At 40.5% G+C, this 20,141-nt stretch overlaps 1 protein-coding gene and 1 pseudogene across 1 annotated transcript; both read left to right on the plus strand.

The window, feature by feature from the left end:
* The first annotated feature begins 780 nt into the window (after positions 1 to 780).
* LOC131246673 (ubiquitin-conjugating enzyme E2 27) lies at positions 781 to 10,166 on the plus strand. Its single transcript, XM_058247027.1, has 5 exons — positions 781 to 1,130; positions 3,601 to 3,649; positions 8,525 to 8,684; positions 8,771 to 8,860; positions 9,843 to 10,166. The coding sequence occupies exons 1-5, from the start codon at positions 953 to 955 to the stop codon at positions 9,948 to 9,950; spliced, it is 585 nt and encodes a 194-aa protein (XP_058103010.1). The 5' UTR covers positions 781 to 952; the 3' UTR covers positions 9,951 to 10,166.
* A 2,403-nt stretch (positions 10,167 to 12,569) lies between these two features.
* The window catches only part of LOC131246674 (E3 ubiquitin-protein ligase MIEL1-like), a 49,991-nt pseudogene continuing 42,419 nt past the window's right edge, over positions 12,570 to 20,141 (plus strand).

The raw sequence follows: 20,141 nt of genomic DNA on the forward strand, positions 1-20,141 counted from the left end.
CATAAATTTTTTATATCAGATTTGTTGTGTTTTCACTTCATCCAAGTGGGAATAACCTTATAAGCGGTTTGGATGACATATAAAAATCAATGTGGAGCCCGGAAAAGTTTCAACGGTAGGAATTTCTTTCTCCAATTTTCCTCTGGTGTGACCCACTGGAGTTTTGAAACCTCCTGAATTTTTGTTTCTAACCATGAAATGAGCTCGCAAAAGGGATGGACGGAGTGGATTTCTCATAAACATAGCGGTGGGTCCCACCGATCATCCTTGCGCGGGAACTTTGTGCGAAAGGCTTTAGCAGTAAATCCGCATCCGAAACTCCTTCACCACATTTATTCCTTTCAACAGTACTTTGACTGAGTGTGTTGGATGATACGCATGCAGCTGGAAAGTACTAAGAAATTGCTTACGTGGCCTACAAATAAAATAAACCGTTCAAATAATGTGTCCCACTTTAGATGTATCAGGAACAAAAGCCTACTCTTATCTGGTTTCTAATGATAGATTGTAGGACGGTTAGGAACGAAAGTATCCAATGGTCTTAATTTTTTTTATAAAAAACTAGTGTTCGAGAATCAGAGGTCATCATCATCTGATCAATCTGTTTTTCATAATGTGACTTAAATACAGTGGGTTCCACAATTTAGACGGTTTGATTTGGCTAACACGTGCCACCTGTACGATTTATAAGTGTCTGCGCATCAAGCATCATACGCAGCCGGAGAATCAAATAAATCCCCAATACGATTTTCGCTTTTCCAGAAAAGAATCTCTCTCTCCAAAGAAGCAGAGAGGGAGACTAAAAAAGCCGCTTCAATTGTGCTTTTCTTCAGCATCTCTCTCTTGTTAGGGTTTCTCTCCCTCTCCCCCACTCTCTCTCTATCTCTCTCTCTATCTATCTCTCTCCATCTGTTTGCAGAGGGAGAGAGGATCTCGACCGTTGGATTCGAAGATGCTCGACGTCTCGCGCGTGCAGAAAGAGCTGGTGGAATGCAATCGAGATAAATCGACGTCGGGCGTCAGCATAGAGCTCAATGGCGATGAACTCTCGCATCTCTCCGGGACGATCAGTGGGCCCGTCGCTACTCCTTACGAGGGCGGCACCTTCCAGATCGACATCCGATTGCCCGGTAACAGAAAATAATCCAATTTCTTTACTTTCTTTGTAATTTCTTGTGATTCACCATCAATAGATCGGTACCAAATTCGGAGAATTTGATTGCATTCTCGTTAACGAACCCTTTCGAGAAAGGACGAGGAGGGAGATGGGTGGAGGTGGATGTATCGACAAGATCTGGACCGTTCATCTGGTGGGTGCTGCCATTGGAGTGTCCAAAGCTAAAAATCACACTCACTGGATGATCCTAAATGTCCAAAGAGGAATTTTTTCTCATAATGCTACCTAAAAGAAATTTTTTTAGTGTCCGTTTGTAGGCCTTTCTGTGTCCTCGATCTGAAATTGTATGCGTGGCGTACTTGCACGAGGTCCTGATTGTTCATCAAGTGGTCCTTCTATGAAGGTTTGTTAGTTATAAACATGGATTGCCAGGTGGTTGGGATTGTCTGTTTGCTTTGACATCTATGGACGCTTGGGTAGCTTGTAATATTCAGGCACATGCAGCGTGGGACGTGTTGGCTTGTGGCCGGTGATCAATAAACATGGATTGGTGCACTCCCTATTATGTGCAACCAACTGCTTGATAATGCACTCGATCATTACCCTCCATGCCCAGTGGGTTCCTTGTTATTAAGTGCAACCAACCACTTGAAAATGTACTTGATCGTAACCCATTGAGCATGCATGCCTGTGTATGATTCATTCTTGTATGCTTGGTTTCCATAACCCTTCTTTGCTTGCTTGCCTCGTTGGGGTGTGTGTGTGTGTGTGTGTAGTAGTTGGGATGGAGGTTAGTATTGGGTGGGATGGTGTTCGCATTCAAGTGTTGTCATTGTGAATGTCTGCTATAGTTTCTTGAGTGCAAAGTGAAGCAGCAACATATTCAGATGTGGGAGCGAGGAAGCATCTGATTCAAAATGTATGTATAAATAGGTAGGAAGTGGGGGTGGGAGCGAGAGTCCAAAATGTGATTCAAAGAGGGTGGGAAGGATCCTGCAACTAACCATGGCTATTTTCCAAGAGCCCAGCTAAAAGAGGAAGGTCGATGCCTTGCAGGCAACTGATCCTAGAAAATTTGCCAAGCTAAGATGGCGACTATGGAACTCAGATTGGTATTTTTCTGTCGAACTTTAGATTGGCATTTTTAGAATTCTAGTATGCGGCCTGTGAGGAAAAAGCTATGTTTTCTCAATGCCACTATTTATTTGGTGATCAGAGGGTCTGGTCACTGGTCTTCAGCAGAGCTCTGGATGATGAGTCGTCAAAAGGATTAAGTAGTTGTCATGGACCGGTTGCCATGGTTTGTCCTAGGTTGTGGTGAAAGGGATAAATGGTGAAGTCTTAAGGGTAATAATATTTTCGTGATTAGCTTATTTTATGGTCATTTGGAAGGAGGGTCCAATGGGACAAACATTTCTTGCTTGGTGCACATATGGTACTATAGGGGCGCTCCTTGAGTCATTTTAAAAAATGAGAATTGGCCCTCCTTAGAGTTATTGCCTTCTGTTGTTTGCCAGGGAAAAGTTTGCTACTATTGACCATCTAAGGCATACAATATGATCATTACAAATGTTTGCTATCTCTACCTTTGAGCTGAGGAGTCAGTGGCCTATTTGTTTATGTATTGTCCTTCTCTGCAGATTATGGTGGAAAACAAATTCTCAGTCACTTGGGGTGAATTGGGTGATGCCTAGTACTATCCAGGTCAATTCGGAAGGAATGAAATAATAGGGCGTTTGTTAACTTGTTAATGTCCAAAGATGATGCTTTCCAGTGGTCAGAGGCCTGGTCATAGGTTGGGTGTCAGGGCTGGGTAATGGCAACTTTTTGATGTTTAGTGGACTCTATGGGCTATGGCTTCTAGATGATCCCTTGCAAAATTCTTTTGTCTATTGCATTTTGTGTGTTCTTTTAATAAACAATCATTGTTTTTTCCCATATTTTTTAAAAGTCTATGGTGTTGTTGTCAACATTGTGGTTTCAACTTTCTTCATTTCAGCGTCCCGAGCAGCCCTACTTGCATTAATACTGTTTTTTCCTTACAAATTCTTCAATTTAGTGTAGGGAGTTGATTATGTGATTTTATTGGAGTATATACTGCTTATCTTCTCACTGATTTTGCAAAAGAAAAGAAGAAGAGAGATTTCCAACCACTACATCGCAATTCATTTGAAAATAGGTTCATTCTAGACGTAATAAGATGCTGTCAATGTAAGCCTTTCCTCATATTTACAAATGGACTTCTAGTGTGCTGTGTGTACCATTTTATTTATTTATTTATTTTTTTTTTTTTAAGGGTTCCAAGATTTTACTTATGTATGCCTTTTTTCTTTGAGCCTTTGCTGATATTTACAAAGAGATTACTAGTGCATGTCTTTTTACTTCTCAAAGTATGTTCCCATTTCCCAATCAAGCATTTTAAGGAGGAAGGTTAAATGACTCTTTGGTGCTGACGTGGTTGATGGTTTTGCTTATTCTTTCAGATGGGTATCCATTTGAGCCTCCAAAGATGCAATTTATAACAAAAGTTTGGTATGTGCCAATCACATATTTGCATTCAACGCTCATATTTTTAGTTGTGGACTAGTTTGATTTTTTCCTTACATATTTCTGATACTTCGGAATAGCCGTTTGTTGTTAGTTGGAGCTCATTACTCATATGGTGTCTCACTTCTTGTGGAATCTGTTTGCGTATGACATGTTTTTTTCTGTTTCATATTCCACTGTTGTTCCACAAAATTGCTTAGCTTATGTGTTCTAATGTGGTCTATAGGGATTCCATTTTCTTTATTACTTTTTCTGAGAGCTTTTCTAATGGTGGATGTTGAGGCATCATAGGTGATCTGATTGGAGAAGCCTCATGCTATGTTGTTACATGTTTCTAGGGCTTTGGTTAGAGTGTAGGATGGTTTGCATTTGAATCAACACAATTTTCCCAGCAAATAAATCAGACTTTTGCTTGAGGTGGCTTGCGAGAAAGAGATTATAATCCCACAGGTATGTTGTTCTGTGGATAATCATATTGTGTGGTCACCAACTCTCATGAGAGTCCTTACTGTCGAGGAAATTAATGGATTTATCACATAGTTGGAAAGTTTGGTTACCTGTAACCTGAGAATAGCAGATAGATGGACAGCGGTGGACTCTAGAAAGAAGTGGGGCTTTCTCTGCAAGATCTTTCTATGCTCTGCTATCAGGAGATACTATTAAACAGGGTGACCATCCGATTGCTCATGTTTGGCTGCATCTGGGTCCACCTAGAGTGATTGTGTTCGGTTGATTTTTTGGGAGGGATCAAGTCCTTACCATCAACCATCTAATGAGAATAAACATGATCATTACCACTTCTGCATCTTATGTCTTGGGGATGTAGAGTTGGCGAATCACTTATTCACTGACAAAAGAGCAGCCCAAAAAGTGCGCAAAAAAAGAGCAGACACAATAAAGCTGGACAAAACGGGGAAAGGAAACACACTGATCGTAGAAGCACAGGAAACTCCATATGCAAACAGACCAGCATATATCTACAATGGGCACGCATGCACACAAGAAAAAAAGAAAAGAAAAAGAAAATAAGAAACACGGCAAAATCACCTTTTGAAAGGGAAAAGCTCATGTAAAAGGGGTGGCGCTACTTGGCTCTGATTGTTGTTTCTACCATCGAAGATTTGAAGGCCTGCACTCACAATACCTGCCTTAGCCAGATCATGAGCCTTAAAATTGTCTTCCCTTGGGATGTGATGAAATCTGACGGGCTGATTAGATCATAAATCTGTCTATTCCTTGACAATATTTGCAAGCTTCTAGAGAAATGAGCTGAAGATTGCTCAAGAGGTTGCATTAGAGTCCCTTTTGATAACATCCTGGAAAAAACTGAAGTCCACACTACAGCCATCCTGACTGCTTGAAGCAAAGGCACAGCCTCTGTTAAATATGATGAATCTTTGAAACCAACGGGCCAGAAAATTCTATCATCATTGCTTCATCAGAATCCTTCACTTAGGCTCCAATTCTCCAGCTGGCCTAGGATTACCAAAAGAACAGCCATCAAAATTGATCTTATAAGATGTTGGAAGAGAGGCTAACCAGTGCAACCCATCTTTAGATTTCTGCCAGGAGCAATTAAGAACTTCAGACCAATTGGAATGAGGATGCTGAGAAACCTCTAAGCGTAGAATTGAGCACCCCAAATGGCTAAGAGATTGACATTTGAAGTAGATAGCAAATTGCTTGTACTTGGACTGAGATTTTGCTGAAGCCTTGACGGGTAGTTTCTTTTCCTTATTTGTGGTCTCTTGGAAAGGCTTCTTCCAAGCTTGGCAGAGGGTGTGGTAGGGTTGTAGGAGGATGTCCATGTAGCACCTCGCATTGCTAGCAGGTCTTTGGTTGCTGTGGAAAGAACAAAGTAACAGAACTTACAGTAAATTTATGAGATTCACATGTGGCTGTTTTTTTTAAAAGGTAAGGAATAGGGTTCTAAGTTGGCGACAAGGATATAAACATGTCAGGGAGTCAGGGTTGCTCTAGAGAGCAAATCATTGAAGGTTTGTGGTAGGTGGGGCTAATAATATGTTCCAGATGATCTCTTGCTTTCTCAGCCTTTTTTAAAAAATGTAAATAAAATTTTGTTATGATTCATAAAAAAGTTGTATTTAAGCTTTACTTTTGTGATGGTTTGACCACTCCCAGTCAAAGACTATTTCAGGATATATTAATTCAAACTTTATCATATAAACTTATATCTATATCACCACCAGTATCAATTCATCACCAAGTCCTATTCTAACTAGTTGGGGTTAGCTACACAAATCCTGTTATGCCATTCTATCACGGAAAATATCATCAGTTTTGTCGGTGCTCAACTCTTTTCATATTCCCTCTACCCAAGTCCTTTTGGCCTTCCCCTTGCCCTTTTAGAGCCTTCAACTTGAACCAACTCACTCTTAACCAGTACAATTGTACATGGCCAAACCATCTAGGTTTCTGTCCCTCATCTAATTACCTATTGGTGCTACTCCTAAGCTCCCTTGAATGCGTTCATTCCTTTTTTTTTTTTTTTTTGAAAGATAACTTATATTAAAGAAGAAACAGGAAGAACAAGAGAGAGAAAACTGCTGAGATAGCAGAAGCTAACTAAGCCTCAAGGAAGGCTAGATCTACATTAAGCCCATCCATATGGGAAACCCATTCAGCAGTCAGACATTTAACGGAGGAAGCCACTAAGTGAGAAGGCTTCGATTCGTTGCGGAAACATTGATTGTTTCTTTCTGTCCAAATAGCCCACCAAATTGCCAAAATTACCATCCGCCATAGCCAAGATTTCAATATGCCTATTCTCACACCGTGCCAAGCCTTGATAAGCACATCCACATCTCTAGGGAAACACCAACTGACCTTGAAACAGGAGATGATGTCTGTCCAAATGGAGCAGGCAAACGGACAGTGAATGCATTCATTCCTAATTCTATCCCTTTCTTTGAACTCATCCATCTCAACATTCTCATTTCCACCACACTCATCTTATGAACATGTTGTTTCAACCTTCAAAAAACGAAGAAGAAGAAGAAGAAGAAGAGAACATGTTGTTCCTTTACTGCCCAACATTCTGTCCCATAAAACATGGCTGGTCTTGTAGCTATCCAATAAAATATCACCTTTAGTTTCATCGGTATGTGGCGCCGGCAATCACATAAAACTCCAGAGCCACATCTCCACTTCAGCCACGGCCTTAATTCTATGATAAATAAAACTTCTATCTATTTATGACACTTACTGATCCTATTTACAGTCACATTTGCAATGGACTATTGTGGGACGGATTAAGTTCCTCTAAGATCTGAAACTTGTAGAAAATGCCTAATATAATCTTGGAGAAAGAGAACTTCTGTTAGCCAGCATATTCATATCATGCACTTGATTTGAGGGGCTATGGTTGATGACCTTGACCATGAGTAGCATGCACATATCTATGCGTGATGCTTGACTGGGGCATGCGTGCAGGAAATGACATGCTTATGAGCACCCAGGCCTGTGTTCTCAATTTGATTTGCAGCTCCCTCTTTGATGTAAAATGTTTAAATTAAAGCAAAAGGTGTTAACGCCTAATTTGATTTTTTAGGTTCGAAATCACATCAAACCTAGAACTTCCAGTCGAGCCTCACCACCGTACCGCATAATAATTTAGTCGCATGATTAGGGGAAAAAAATTAGAACTTTATTCCATTCACCATCCATTCACAAAAAGAGAGTCGTTACTTGTGCATATATTATTCCCAAAACAAAAGAAACCCTATCTAACTGCAACTAATTCATTAATCTAATCCTAGCCGTCTTTTAATAAAATGTCAATGAAGAAACTGCGTCTCATTCTGGTATTCCCATTCATGAATCACTAACTGTCCATGTCACAAAATCATGGTATTGGGCCCTTCAAAAGATAACTGAATCCAATTAGGACCAATTATTTGCCATGGTGATGTTGTTTGGCACCTGCAAAAAAAAAAAGTGTTTGACACCTGAAAAGTGGTTGCCAAAATAAGCAATTGCTATGAGTGAATTTTTCCAACAAATCACTAGCTAGAATTTGTCCAAAATTAATGCAGTATAGCTTATTGAAAACCTTTTTTTTTTTTTTAAAAAGGTACCGGATGTAAATTCTATAATAAGTAGGTGGTTTTTTTTTTTTTTTTTTTATAGTGTGAAATTCCCTTTCGAAAAATGGATTTCAAAAATTCAAAATTTGAAATGCTTACGGAATCCTGCCAACAGGTTTCTAAATGGTGGGAGATAATTTCCCACCAACTTTTTGTAGTTATTGAGCTCCATCGATGTCGTGCTGTCATATGTTTCTTTTGTTAGATTTTAAAGGATCGTTGGCAGGCATCCTGTGACATGTCCTTCACACTTTGCAGTAGGGCTGCAACTTGGGTGGTTTGGGTTGGGTAGAGGGTAAACCTGGAGGACCCAACCCACAAACTGGACTGACCTGAATTCCAACCCGATGTGCCCAACCTGAACCCAACCCGAACTCCTCTATACTCAACCCAACTTGACCCACACAATCCAATCCGACCCAAATACGCATGAGCATTCCCAACCCTGGCCTAACCCGACCTGAATTTGATCAGCATGAACCCAACCCAAATTCAAATTGGGCTGGTATTTTCCAACTGGAAACCAGCCCAAGGACCTTGACAACTTCATCCGATCTGACCTGAACTTGGGTTGGGTCAATTGGGTTTGGGTTGACTCGAACCGAAGTTGCATCCCTACTTCACAGTTGAAATCAATCAAATACATTCAGCAAATAATTTTCTTCTGTTTTAATCATCGTTATATATCCATAAATCAAAATCACAAGCTGCCAGATGATTATTCCTCTGTTTTCTCCCCCCTTTTGTATTGAAGGCACCCCAACATAAGCAGTCAAAATGGAGCAATCTGCTTGGACATTTTGAAAGATCAATGGAGCCCTGCCCTCACTTTGAAAACAGCACTGCTTTCTTTACAAGCATTGCTCTCTGCTCCAGAGCCTGATGACCCTCAAGATGCTGTGGTAGCTCAGCAGGTATGTCTGGTGGTCCCCACCTCCAATTCGCTTGATTTTCTTATCTTCTTATAATGCTCTTATTAGTTTGTGTTTGTAAACTGCAGTATCTCCGTGATTACCCCACTTTTCTTGGCACAGCTCGCTACTGGACTGAGGCTTTTGCCAAAAGGGCATCAGTTGGAACTGAAGAAAAGGTAGGGGACCCTGAGAACTGATCACCTATGGCTGTTTGGTGAATTTAAAATCCTGCGCATGTTACTCTCTACACCCCCCAAAAAAGTTTGGTCACAAACCAAAAAAAAAAAAAAGAAGCAAAAAACTTTTTGTGGAAATTTCATGAAGTTGTATCCCCCACCATATATATGGATTGTGCAGGGTGATTAGGACCATTGATCTGGTGGCAAGTGGGTGTGTTGTTCTATCCTCTGACCATATAATTATGCAGGGCGACTAGGACCTGTGATCTGGAGTGCCAAGTGGATGGGCTGTGGCCCAAAAATACAGTGATTGGACAAATCCTAATTGGCTGATTGTTGTGACCATCAGTTGTTGAAAGCCAACCACTGCTCTCAGCTTTGTTTTAACAGTATATTTGCAAGCCCTTCGATTGGATAGCTTCCTTGTTCTGGTCAGCCTGATTTTTGTCCATTGCCCATATGCATATGCCACATATAAGCTGGATATGTATAAGTCTCCCAGTCGAGATCCATGAAAGTGTGTGGCTGTGCGCATCACAATAGGCATTCATGGGAATGTTTTTAATGTCATCATAACATAGGGGAAAGTTCATGTGACCCTCGACCCAAGGATATGCATGGTTATCCTTGGCAGGATAACGCAGAACATTGATTATGTGGGCCACACTGTGGATGGACTTGGCTGCCCCCTAAAATCTCTCAGTATTATACATCCCCAATCATCTATTTGTTAGGCCATTCCAATTGAGTGGGGACTCTTTTGCTTCATTCCTCTCTTGACAGTTTATTTTCAGGCAACCACTCAAGGAGATTTTGGGCCATGGTCCATCCACTTTGAGGCCCTCAGGTCAACTGTCTGGCTCATCAGACCGTGGGCCCGTGCTTGTACAAACTGAAAAGTATCATATAGTTCCTTACTGAGCACAATACCTTAGTAAAATCAGAGAATCCAATAAATCCAAACCGTTCCTGCCTACAGGTACAGAAGCTGTTAGAGATGGGATTCCCGGAGGCATTGGTGAGGGCGACTCTGGAAAGTGTTGGTGGCGACGAGAACATGGCTCTTGAAAAGCTTTGCTCATGCTAGGGCAAGAGTTGTCTCAACTTGGAATGTACAGTTTGCATGTTTGCTGCAAAAGAAAAAAGGTCTTACACGCTCTCTGCTTTATCAGTCTGTGCGCTAGTCAGCTTCTCTTAATCTCTTTGGACAGCCTAAAATTATTACTGATGTATTCAGACCAGGGAGAGAAAATCCCACGTATATTTTCTAATATCATAGATTTCATTGTCCATTCTTATTTCAGATCCATTTCATCAGTATTCAGATTGAAAAACTACATTGTTTACAAGCTTACTGTGTTACTGGGCGATTGTGGGGCCCATGCGATGCATTTCCACTATCCAACTTGTCTATCAGATACGTCACCTTGGAAAACCCCTATTACTTGATACTCTGTCTGATCCAAAACTAATGTGGGCCACAGGAAAGATGAGCTTTGAGGGAAAACCCACCCTTGAATTCCACAGGGGCTTTCCTGAGTGGCAAAACAGCCTGGATATCGGATATCCCCTCGGGTCTGAACTGAATGGCCTCGGTTATATATAAACAACACTGTTGGGCCCCCATGCTAGTCAAAGATGAGCTTTCCCTCTCGATATTTCCTCTGTTCTGTGGTCCATTTAGTTTTTGATTGATCTTATTTCTGGCTCTGAAAGTTTGCCGAGGTGACGCATCTTAACAACGGTTAGGTTTTTGAACTCACCACAACGGAGCATGCCCCTTAAAAAAAAAGAAAATGATGGCCAGGAGAAGTGGTTGGTGCCATTTTTCTTAGACATTGGATGCTCGTCTGCGGACATTTAAAAACCAATCACCCAGAATCCAAGCATTTGAGGAAATTAAATAAGATCCATGTTTCATATGGCTTTTGATTTTGCATGGCTTCCTTGTACAGCTCAGTAGCAAGCACCTGGGTTGACAAGTGAAATACTAGCTAAAGGACATGGTTGATGGTCCACTAACAAGTCCATTGAATGGAGGGTCAGGATTGCCATTCTGATGATCCCCAAGTTCATCCCATCTTATGGGTTGTTGCTATTGTTGCTCATTGTTATTGAAAATTGACATGGCGGAATACTAATTACACTGGCTTGAGTGCACTCATGTTGGACTTGCTCATCAGGCAATCTTCACTATTTGGATTCTATACAGCAGCTAAAATCATGCAGATTGGATCATCAGGTGGGCCTCCATCCGATAAACGTTTCTGATCTCACACGCATTTCAGCGAGTGCAATTGGCATCTAGTGCCGGTTTCAATTCACATTGCCAGCTACAGCCTGGGATACACCTGGCCTATTGCTATAGCCTTTGGATCTGGACTCACCTTTGGATGATCCAAAACCATTTACATGATGGGTCCCATCTCTGATTGTTGACGCTTCTCCTCTGTATATGGATGGTCTTACATAAACTTTTCTATTTCAATCTGAGAGTTCTTATGAGTCTCCTCCACAAAAGTCCTGATCTATCCTATCGCTACATTTTCTCTACGGCAAAACTCGCCACAGGTACCGTTTGATTGTTCCCAGTCCTGAGCTGGATGTTCAGTGGATGGGTGAAATACAAAAGGCACCTTCTAAAGCCTAATCCAGCTCTCCCAACATGTGTCATCTGTGTGCGAGATGAGGGCTATTCATCAGATGGTCCGGTCATTGGCTGCGCTCAAAGTTGAATATGAACCCGTTGATCAGATGGCCCGGTCATTGGCCGCGCCCAATGTTGAATATGGACCCTTGGTCAATTGGATATAACTGTCTTTTTTCTTTCATACATATAACTGTCCTTTGGGTTGTGGCGCGCATGTGCGCTGTGGGGCCAAATCAGATGGACGCGGATTTCCTGCGAATGGCTTTCGCAGGAAGTTCCAGCGCAAGGATTCCGGGTGGGGCCCACTGCTATGTTTGTGAGAAATCCACCCGTCCATCCGTTTTTCAATCTCATTCTAGGACATGTGAGAAAAAGTAAGGTGGATCAAAAACTCAAATGGGCCACAAGAGATGAAAAAGTGGGGATTTAGTTTTCACCGTTGAAATATTTATATGGCCACAAAAGTTTTGTATCCGTCTAATTTTTCGCTCTTTTCATTTCATCCCAGTAAAAATGACGTCATAAACGGTTTGGATGGCATATAAACATCAAGGTGGAGCCTAGGAAAGTTTCAACGGTAGGAGTTCCTTTCCCCACTGTTTCATCTTGTATGGCCCAGTTGAGTTTTGGATCCTCATACTTTTTGGTCACATCCTAAAATGAGCTCGAAAAATGGATGGACGGGTTGGATTTCTCATAAACATCACATTGGACCCCACCTTCCATCCCAGCACAGGAACTTCATGCCAAAGCCTTTCACAGGAAATCCGCGTCCAACTCAGATAAACTGTAGGTACAGATATCATCTTGATATAAAACTTTTGTGGACCCCAAAATGTTTCCAATGGTGGGTGTTCAATCTCCGGTTGTTTCGTGTGGTATGTTCAACATGAGTTTTGGATCTGCCGGATTTTTATGATTCTGTTCTATTGTGGTCTTTTGAAACTGATGGACGGAGTGGATTTGTCACGGAAATCTATGTGGGCCCCACAAAGCTTCCGGGGACTGACAATCCCCGTCCTGAGCAGATATGCCCGCGGTAGCATGTTATCCTCTGCCACACTGGGACCCGATTACTTACAATAAATTACGGTCCTCTTTAATAGTAGTTTGGGAAAAATAAGAAAATTAATCTTTTGTCATTTACTAAAAGCTAAGGGGTAGCTGACGTGTCTACTTTTAGACCGTCTGATCTGGATCCACCACAAATGTCGAGGCTCTAAATTCTCATTGAGAATAGATGCATACGGGTCGATCTGTATTATATACAGACGAAATCTATTCAAGCTCAGGTGAAATTTCTCACGCCTTCTTAGGCCGTAGACGTAGTGCAGCCATGGAAGCGTATGGCAAAGGAGAATACGGGTTCGTATACGTATACTTAGTACTCACACTAGAAGTTCTATGAGTATTCAATCCAGACCGTCCAATTGATGGGCTCGATTGTGAGTTAGTCCTGACCGACCATTTCTTTCCATGTCGCTCTAACGGATGGTTGGAAAGACAAATTGCAGTAGTTGAGATTCAGTAAGCAATTGTCTGTTAATTCGACGGTTTGGGTTTTCTATTGAATGAGATTATTGGGTTCCACCCCAATCAAAATGGGCCTATGTTTTGGACGGCTCTGATCGAGTTGCCTGTTATGGTAGGTGCGTTCGTACGTATCTATGCACGTTACTGCAGCTTGATGTGAATGTGTTTTCTTTCTGTTGTTAGAAAATTTTCAAATTGTGCAGAACATCCAAACCGTAGAAAGGTGGGCCATATCATTAAAGATCACCTGGGCCGAAAGTCAGATAAATCCACTCAGTCTGTGGGCTATACCTGTGGATCGGATCAGATCATCATCATGCCCATTGATTTTGACGGTGATGCCTGCTGATAAGCAGACCGTCCTAGTTTTAGTCACAAACGGTCTTCATAGTGAGTCCCACCTTTTGAACGGCTCGGATGTTGTTCAAAGGTAATGCGTTAGCAGGAATAAAGTGTTGTATGTAAAAATTCAAATACAATGTCGTATCTTAACGTTTCTGTTCCGTTTAAATTCTCTTTTATGTTTATAAAGAAATGCTCCAGTGCTATTACTGCACTCTAATCTGATAACTTTGAAAGTTCAAACAGATCGATCTGAACCGTCTGTTAGGTGAATAACAGAATTCATGTTTTCGACGAAAAAATAGAACTGATCTGATGGTATCACGTCTTTGATTTCTCCTTATTATTTATAGCCGTCCCTTTTCTAAGCCATTGATTGGATGGTTATGATTGCCTAACAAAAGTGTTTCTTTTGAATCATAAGCAATCCATGATTGCCCCTAACAACCAGCATTATCAAATTACTTTTTAGACCTATTTTTGTGTGAACAATCTTGACCGTCCATATTGAACTCCGTTGATAAAATGGTTAACTACTGTCAGAATGACTTGATCTTTTCTTGTTGCCAATGAAATGTGTATTGGACCTAATCAACAGTCTGGATCAATTGATTGCACTGGCTAATTTTCCCAATCTGGATCTAATCATGTTTTTATTAAAAATACACAGATGCAAGCATTACAAGAGGAATTGCAAAATAAGATCACCTTGTTGTGGTGAAATCTTTCCCTGTAGGCACTGCCACAACGAAACTAAGGTGTGGTTGTTTCTTATTTTCTTACTTTCTCATCTTTTCTCACTTTAATTTTCAGACATCGAAGAAAAGGGTAGTTTTGTAAAATTTACTAACGTTTGTACATTTGGCGTATGTGCTTCAGAATCTGTTGAATGGAGGCAATGGACATGAGCTGCCCAGCCATGATGTGCAACTTGTAATCAACTCCTTCCCTTTTCTTTTTCATGATTTTTATGATGCTCTGGCTATGAATGACACTTGATACTCAGGCACTCAAATGTGGTAGACCTGGCATCCATTAAATTGCACGTTCTCTCTAATAAAACTATTGGATTGGTGGACATTTATTGGACGGATGAAATGAAAAACTTCCAACGTTCTTATTTCAGCAAAAAAACGTGTCCACGACTCAATGGTTAGGATTGTTCAATCAACTGGATTTTTCGACTGTGATTTCTAATCTCTGACCGTCCATGAATTGCTGGTGGGAATCTCAACAGTGGGATGCGGATATTCAAAATTGGAGTGTTGAGATTCCTGGTCCTCTCTTTCTCAGGTGGGCCACATCTGTACCTGGAATTACAGCTGAAAGTCTGGTGGGATGGGCTAGGTTAGCGCTCAACCCTAGCCCAACCCAAGGTTCCTATACTTCAAACCCAACTCAACCCAAGCCCAATCCAAGTGAGCTTAGTCTGGTTGGTCAGGTGGATACATGTTAATATTTTTGTTATTACATTAGTCTATTATATTTCAAAACACATCTTCTTTTTTTATCTATGATTTTATTATATATATATATATATATATATATATATATATCATAGAGAATTTCATTTTTTCTTAAAAAACAAGTTAAAATACAGGACAACTACTCTTTTAAAAGTCGTGTTGGGTAGCACCCAAACTATTTAGGAGAGATAAATACAATGTATTTTGTTAGCTTGAGTAATTGGAAATAACATGGATTAACGAGGCTCAACAGCAATGGAATTTTCTATGCCTTCAACACAAATGATCTGCACTCAATTATAATTTATAAATAGCTTATATATTGACCGGGTTCAAGTTGGTTTAGACAACCCGGGACCTTAATCCAAGCCCGACCCAAGTTTTATCGGGTTGGTGTTTGTATAGTCCAAGCCCGAGACTGAACCCAATACATCCTGCCAAGCCCTACCCAACGATGGGGTCGGTCATGGGTTGGTCCGGTTGAACCCGCCAGAATTTCAGCCCTACCTGGAATCATACAATATGTTATCTTGTGACAACTGTACATTTGCCTCCACGTGATATGGTGGGCTATATATTTTGTGGGCCCCACCTTAGTGCATGGCCTCAATCTCACATTCTCCTTGCTGGAAGGTGAGTCTGATAGGATGATTGGTTTGTTTTCAGGTCATCTGTTCGAACTGTGAGCATGAGCAACCGGTTTGTTCACTTCCAAATCTAGAAGCACTTGCATACGTGCTTATGGAACGCACGTGCTTGAGATGGGCTGTTCATCAGATGGGCCCCCAAAAGCGGCTGGTCTGATTCTCAGGTGGGCACCTGACTACGAGAAAATTTCGATGTTGAAAAAGGATAACCGACGGTATACATTAGACTAACGTGATTGGCCCACCTGATCAATTGACCAGCCTGTTTTTCAGCCTATGGTACATCCACTTTGGAGAATGCCACTTGAACGGCTCGAATCTGCACACACTTCCAACAGTGGAATAGTTTGTACATTAGGGTAGTTTCGTCTTTTCACGTTGACTACGTGAATAATTTCAAAGCAGGTTGTTAGATCGTGCATGGGATGTGGAACCGTGATGGGGCATTACTTCTGCGGCATATGTAAATTCTACGACGACGATGTGAGTACTCTTTTGGCATTCTTAGTGGTAACTCGTCAACCGTACACGTGGCCTAGTTGTACGGAAACTGTACCGTTGGAATCTCTGATCCAATATCGGACGGAGCGTAGCCAAAAAAATATCGCGAGTTGTTTAACGTAGCCATCTGATTTGGCACCTGGAATTTGTACCACTCACAGTTTTGATCCTAACCATCTATTTGGCATCAATCAAATGAATGGTCTTGATTTGTTGTGCGGTGTGATATTTGAGATATGCTCAATCTGCAATGTGCCCCACAATTCGGATATTTGAATATCACTACCATTTTGAAAATGATTGTGAAATATTCTGCTCATTACTGAGTCTAGCCCAACTTTGTGATGCTTTGGACACGTGGCACAATCCAGACTGCCCATAATGTTGGCCATACCACAAAGGGCACATCATTGAACCATCTGCCCACAGGAAATATCGACCGTTGAATGTGTGCACTCATTTCTCCTTTTGGTGTCCATCTGTGGTCAAATCTAGCAGTTGGTGTTGGCGAAATTAATGAGATGGGCCTCATCTAAGGCCATGACATGCGTAGGATCCTGGATCTCAGGCCTGATTGATGAATGATCTTTGCTGCGGCTGGCCTTGAATCTGGTGCGTGAACTTCTCAGTTTCGATTCATTGTTTAGTAGGCCCACCTCATTAACAGTCAGGATCTACCCAATTATGCCACATGGACAGTATTCTTTTCATCTGCTGATGACATGGAATCCATCTCTTTCACGCAGATCTCAAAGAGGCAATTTCATTGCAGCCAATGCGGCATCTGCAGGTAATATATAGAATGCTGACATGCGGACCAGTTCTCAACATAGCTCGTGAGAATATTTATGAGAACTTATTTCAAGTGAAACGAGTGCAAGATTCGAACCATCAAGTGATGCAACAACGATAGGCTCAACTTTGGGTAAATACTCAGGAAATGGGTAATTATTACCATGAGCTTGGTTAAATACGCAGGAAATGGGTAATTATTACCGTTTCATTCGTTTGAAAATCCAGGAAACTTCTGCATTGGGTACCAGTTCAAATAGGTATTTAAAATTTTTGAACCTCAAGGTACTGTATATGATATATCAATTCTGTCCATATGTTTTACCACAATATTTTGAGGCATGAGCCAAAAAATGAGGATGATCCAGCACTCAGGTGGCCCGCACCAAAAGAATCAGTGGCCTCACAAAGTTTTTAATAGTAAGTATTCTATTCTTGTTTTCATATGGTGTGGTCCACTTGAGTTTTGGATATATCTCATTTTTTTGCCCATGCTATAAATTCAAAAGGCATAATGGATGAACAGCGTGGATAAGTGAAATGCATCACATAGGACCCGTATATATTTTGTAATGTTTTCGGATTCCTTGTCAAAAAAGTAACTAATCAAATCGGGTTCCTTATAAATACACGGGTAATTATCGTTTCACCTGGAACCGGTAAACATCCTGGGAATGGGTAATTATTACAGTTTCACTTATAGGAATTGCATTTATTGGAAACCGGTTCAAAAGTAGTAGTGTCCATTTTAGGACCATATCTTGATTTATATGATATATCTGTTCCATTCATCCATTTTATCACATCATTTTGAAATATGAGAAGAAAAATGAGTTAGATCCAACACTCAACTGGCCCATACCAAAAAAAACAATGGCCTTAGAAAGTTTTTAACGGTAATTATTTAATTCACATTTTTCTATGGCGTGGTCCACTTGAGCTTTGGATATGCCTCCTTTTTTAGCTTATATCATAAATTCATCTGACATAATGGCCGAACGGTGTAGATATATGACATGCATCATGGTGGGTAGTACAAATATTTCACAATATTTGCCATTTTTACACCTAAAAAGTAAGCCGTCAAATCAATTACGGGAAAGAGTGCGGCAATTAACGAGGGAAATATTTATTACCGCATTTCCCCGTGAATTGGAAAATCAAACACGAAACTCCCTAAGCTCAACTTTGAGAAAATTATCACTGTAGACCCCACCTTTTATCCAGCGTCTTTTATGAAGCATCCAAACCTTAACTTTCCAACTTAGACTTTTCACATACAGACAAAGCATTCGAGGGCAAAAATACCCTTGCTCTTCACTGCCATCGCTTTCACTCTCTTTAACGGATAACCCATGCGTGCATATTCAAAACACATTCCTTTCTCACTCCATTTCAACGAAAAACACTCGTAAGCACGTTTTTCTTCCCATTTCCTTACTAAAATCTCCGTTTATTATCTACATATTATCATTCTACATTTACCATTTTCCATCTTGGTTAGGGTTACGTGAAATTCTCCACATTGGTTGTAGCTGCAATCTTTGAAAAGGTTCAAAATATTCCCTCACCTCAAAGCACCCTTTCTCAACTTGCATTTAACCAGTACTACAGTTGTTGAAGGTATAGATCTTTAAAAAAAAAGCCTAGTGGGGTTTATAGTTACTTTCCTTTGTAGTATTGAATGACAGTGCAATGACAATTCACTAACTAACTGTGGAAATTCAGCTAGTAATTTGCTGACGGTGCTTGGTCAAACTTAGCCATTGCATGGTTGAATTTGAATAACTCAAGGAAATTGAGACGAGCCTAAGTTGATGACAATTGATTGGCTACTCATTTAATTTCATGTGAAGTTCGGTCAATTCCATGTTAGGATCGGTGAATTTCATGTCAGGCTCGTACAATTTCATTTGTTAGGCTTAGTCAATTTTATGCGTTGATCGTTCAAATTCATGTGAAACTTGCTCAATTCCATTTGAAGCTCACTCAATTTTATGTTAGGGCTCACTCAATTTCATGCCAAGATCGCTCAATTTAATGTTTGCCCAACTCAATTTCATGCTAGGATCGCTCAATTTCATGTCTGCCCAGCTCAATTTCATGCTAGGATCGATCAATTTCATGTTTACCCAGCTTAATTTCATGTTAGGCTCCCTCTATTTAATGTTTGCCCAATTGAATATCCTGCTAGGCTTGCTCTATTTAATGTTTGCCCAGCTCAATTTCATGCCAGGCTTGCTATATTTTCAGTTTCCCCCGCTGAATTTCATGTTTGCCCAGCTCAATTTCATGTCTGCCTCACTCAATTTTCAGTTTGCCTCGCTGAATTTCTAGTTTGCCTCGTTGAATTTCATGTTTGCCCCACTCAATTTCATGTTTGCCCTGTTTAATTTCATGTTTGCCTTGCTGAATTTCATGTTTGCCCTGCTCAATTTCATGCTTCCCCGCTGAATTTTCAGTTTGCCTCGTTGAATTTCTAGTTTGCTCGCTTAATTTCATGTTTGCCCTGCTGAATTATCTTTGATAGGAATTTGAAAGAACCAATGATTCATTGTACAAATGTTACAAAAAGATAAACTTGTAAATATGAACACATCAGTCAACCATAAAGGTGCTAGCCACTACAAGATATTCTTGTCAAACAATGAACTTGCTATGATAAAGGCTCCTGCTTGTTGTGGGAGCGGGACAGCCAATGAAATTGACCATAACAAGAATATTGAAAACTATTTACAATCATGTCAAGGGAAAACATAAGGAGCATTAGATCCTTCCATATAATTAAAAATTCATGATGAATGAAGTACTGTTACCTAAATCACAGGTAAAGACGGGAACAGCTACATAGTACACTACTTCCTCCAATACGTGGTATGCTAGGCATAGGATCATTTGGGCCACTCAACTACACACGCTAGGCATATCCATAGTATTGTATTATATGCATGCTATTGCATGCATCAGAATGTAAGGAAAATGAAAGATTGTGGTCTCATACATATCCAATATCGTTTTATGTATGAATCAATATGCGTACTATTGCACATAGTATTGGAACTTTCAGTGAAGCTTTAGCAAGAAATCCATCAACAATTGGAAGGAAAATGAAAGATTGTGGTTTTAATATCGCGCATGTTGTGATACTGATAAGATCGAGATATTATCAAGCACAACTTGAATTGGGATAAATGAGAACATGCAAAATAACATGAAGTGCATAAAAAAATTTCATCATAAAGCCATACACTGTAATCAAAATAACTACCCCAAGTTTGGGTAGTAAAATCATCAGTCAAAATAATATTCACGCCACTATCTAAGGAAACAGTTCGAAAATAAGATAC

This window comes from Magnolia sinica, chromosome 5 (genome assembly GCF_029962835.1).
Source record: "Magnolia sinica isolate HGM2019 chromosome 5, MsV1, whole genome shotgun sequence".
Taxonomy (NCBI): Eukaryota; Viridiplantae; Streptophyta; class Magnoliopsida; order Magnoliales; family Magnoliaceae; genus Magnolia; species Magnolia sinica.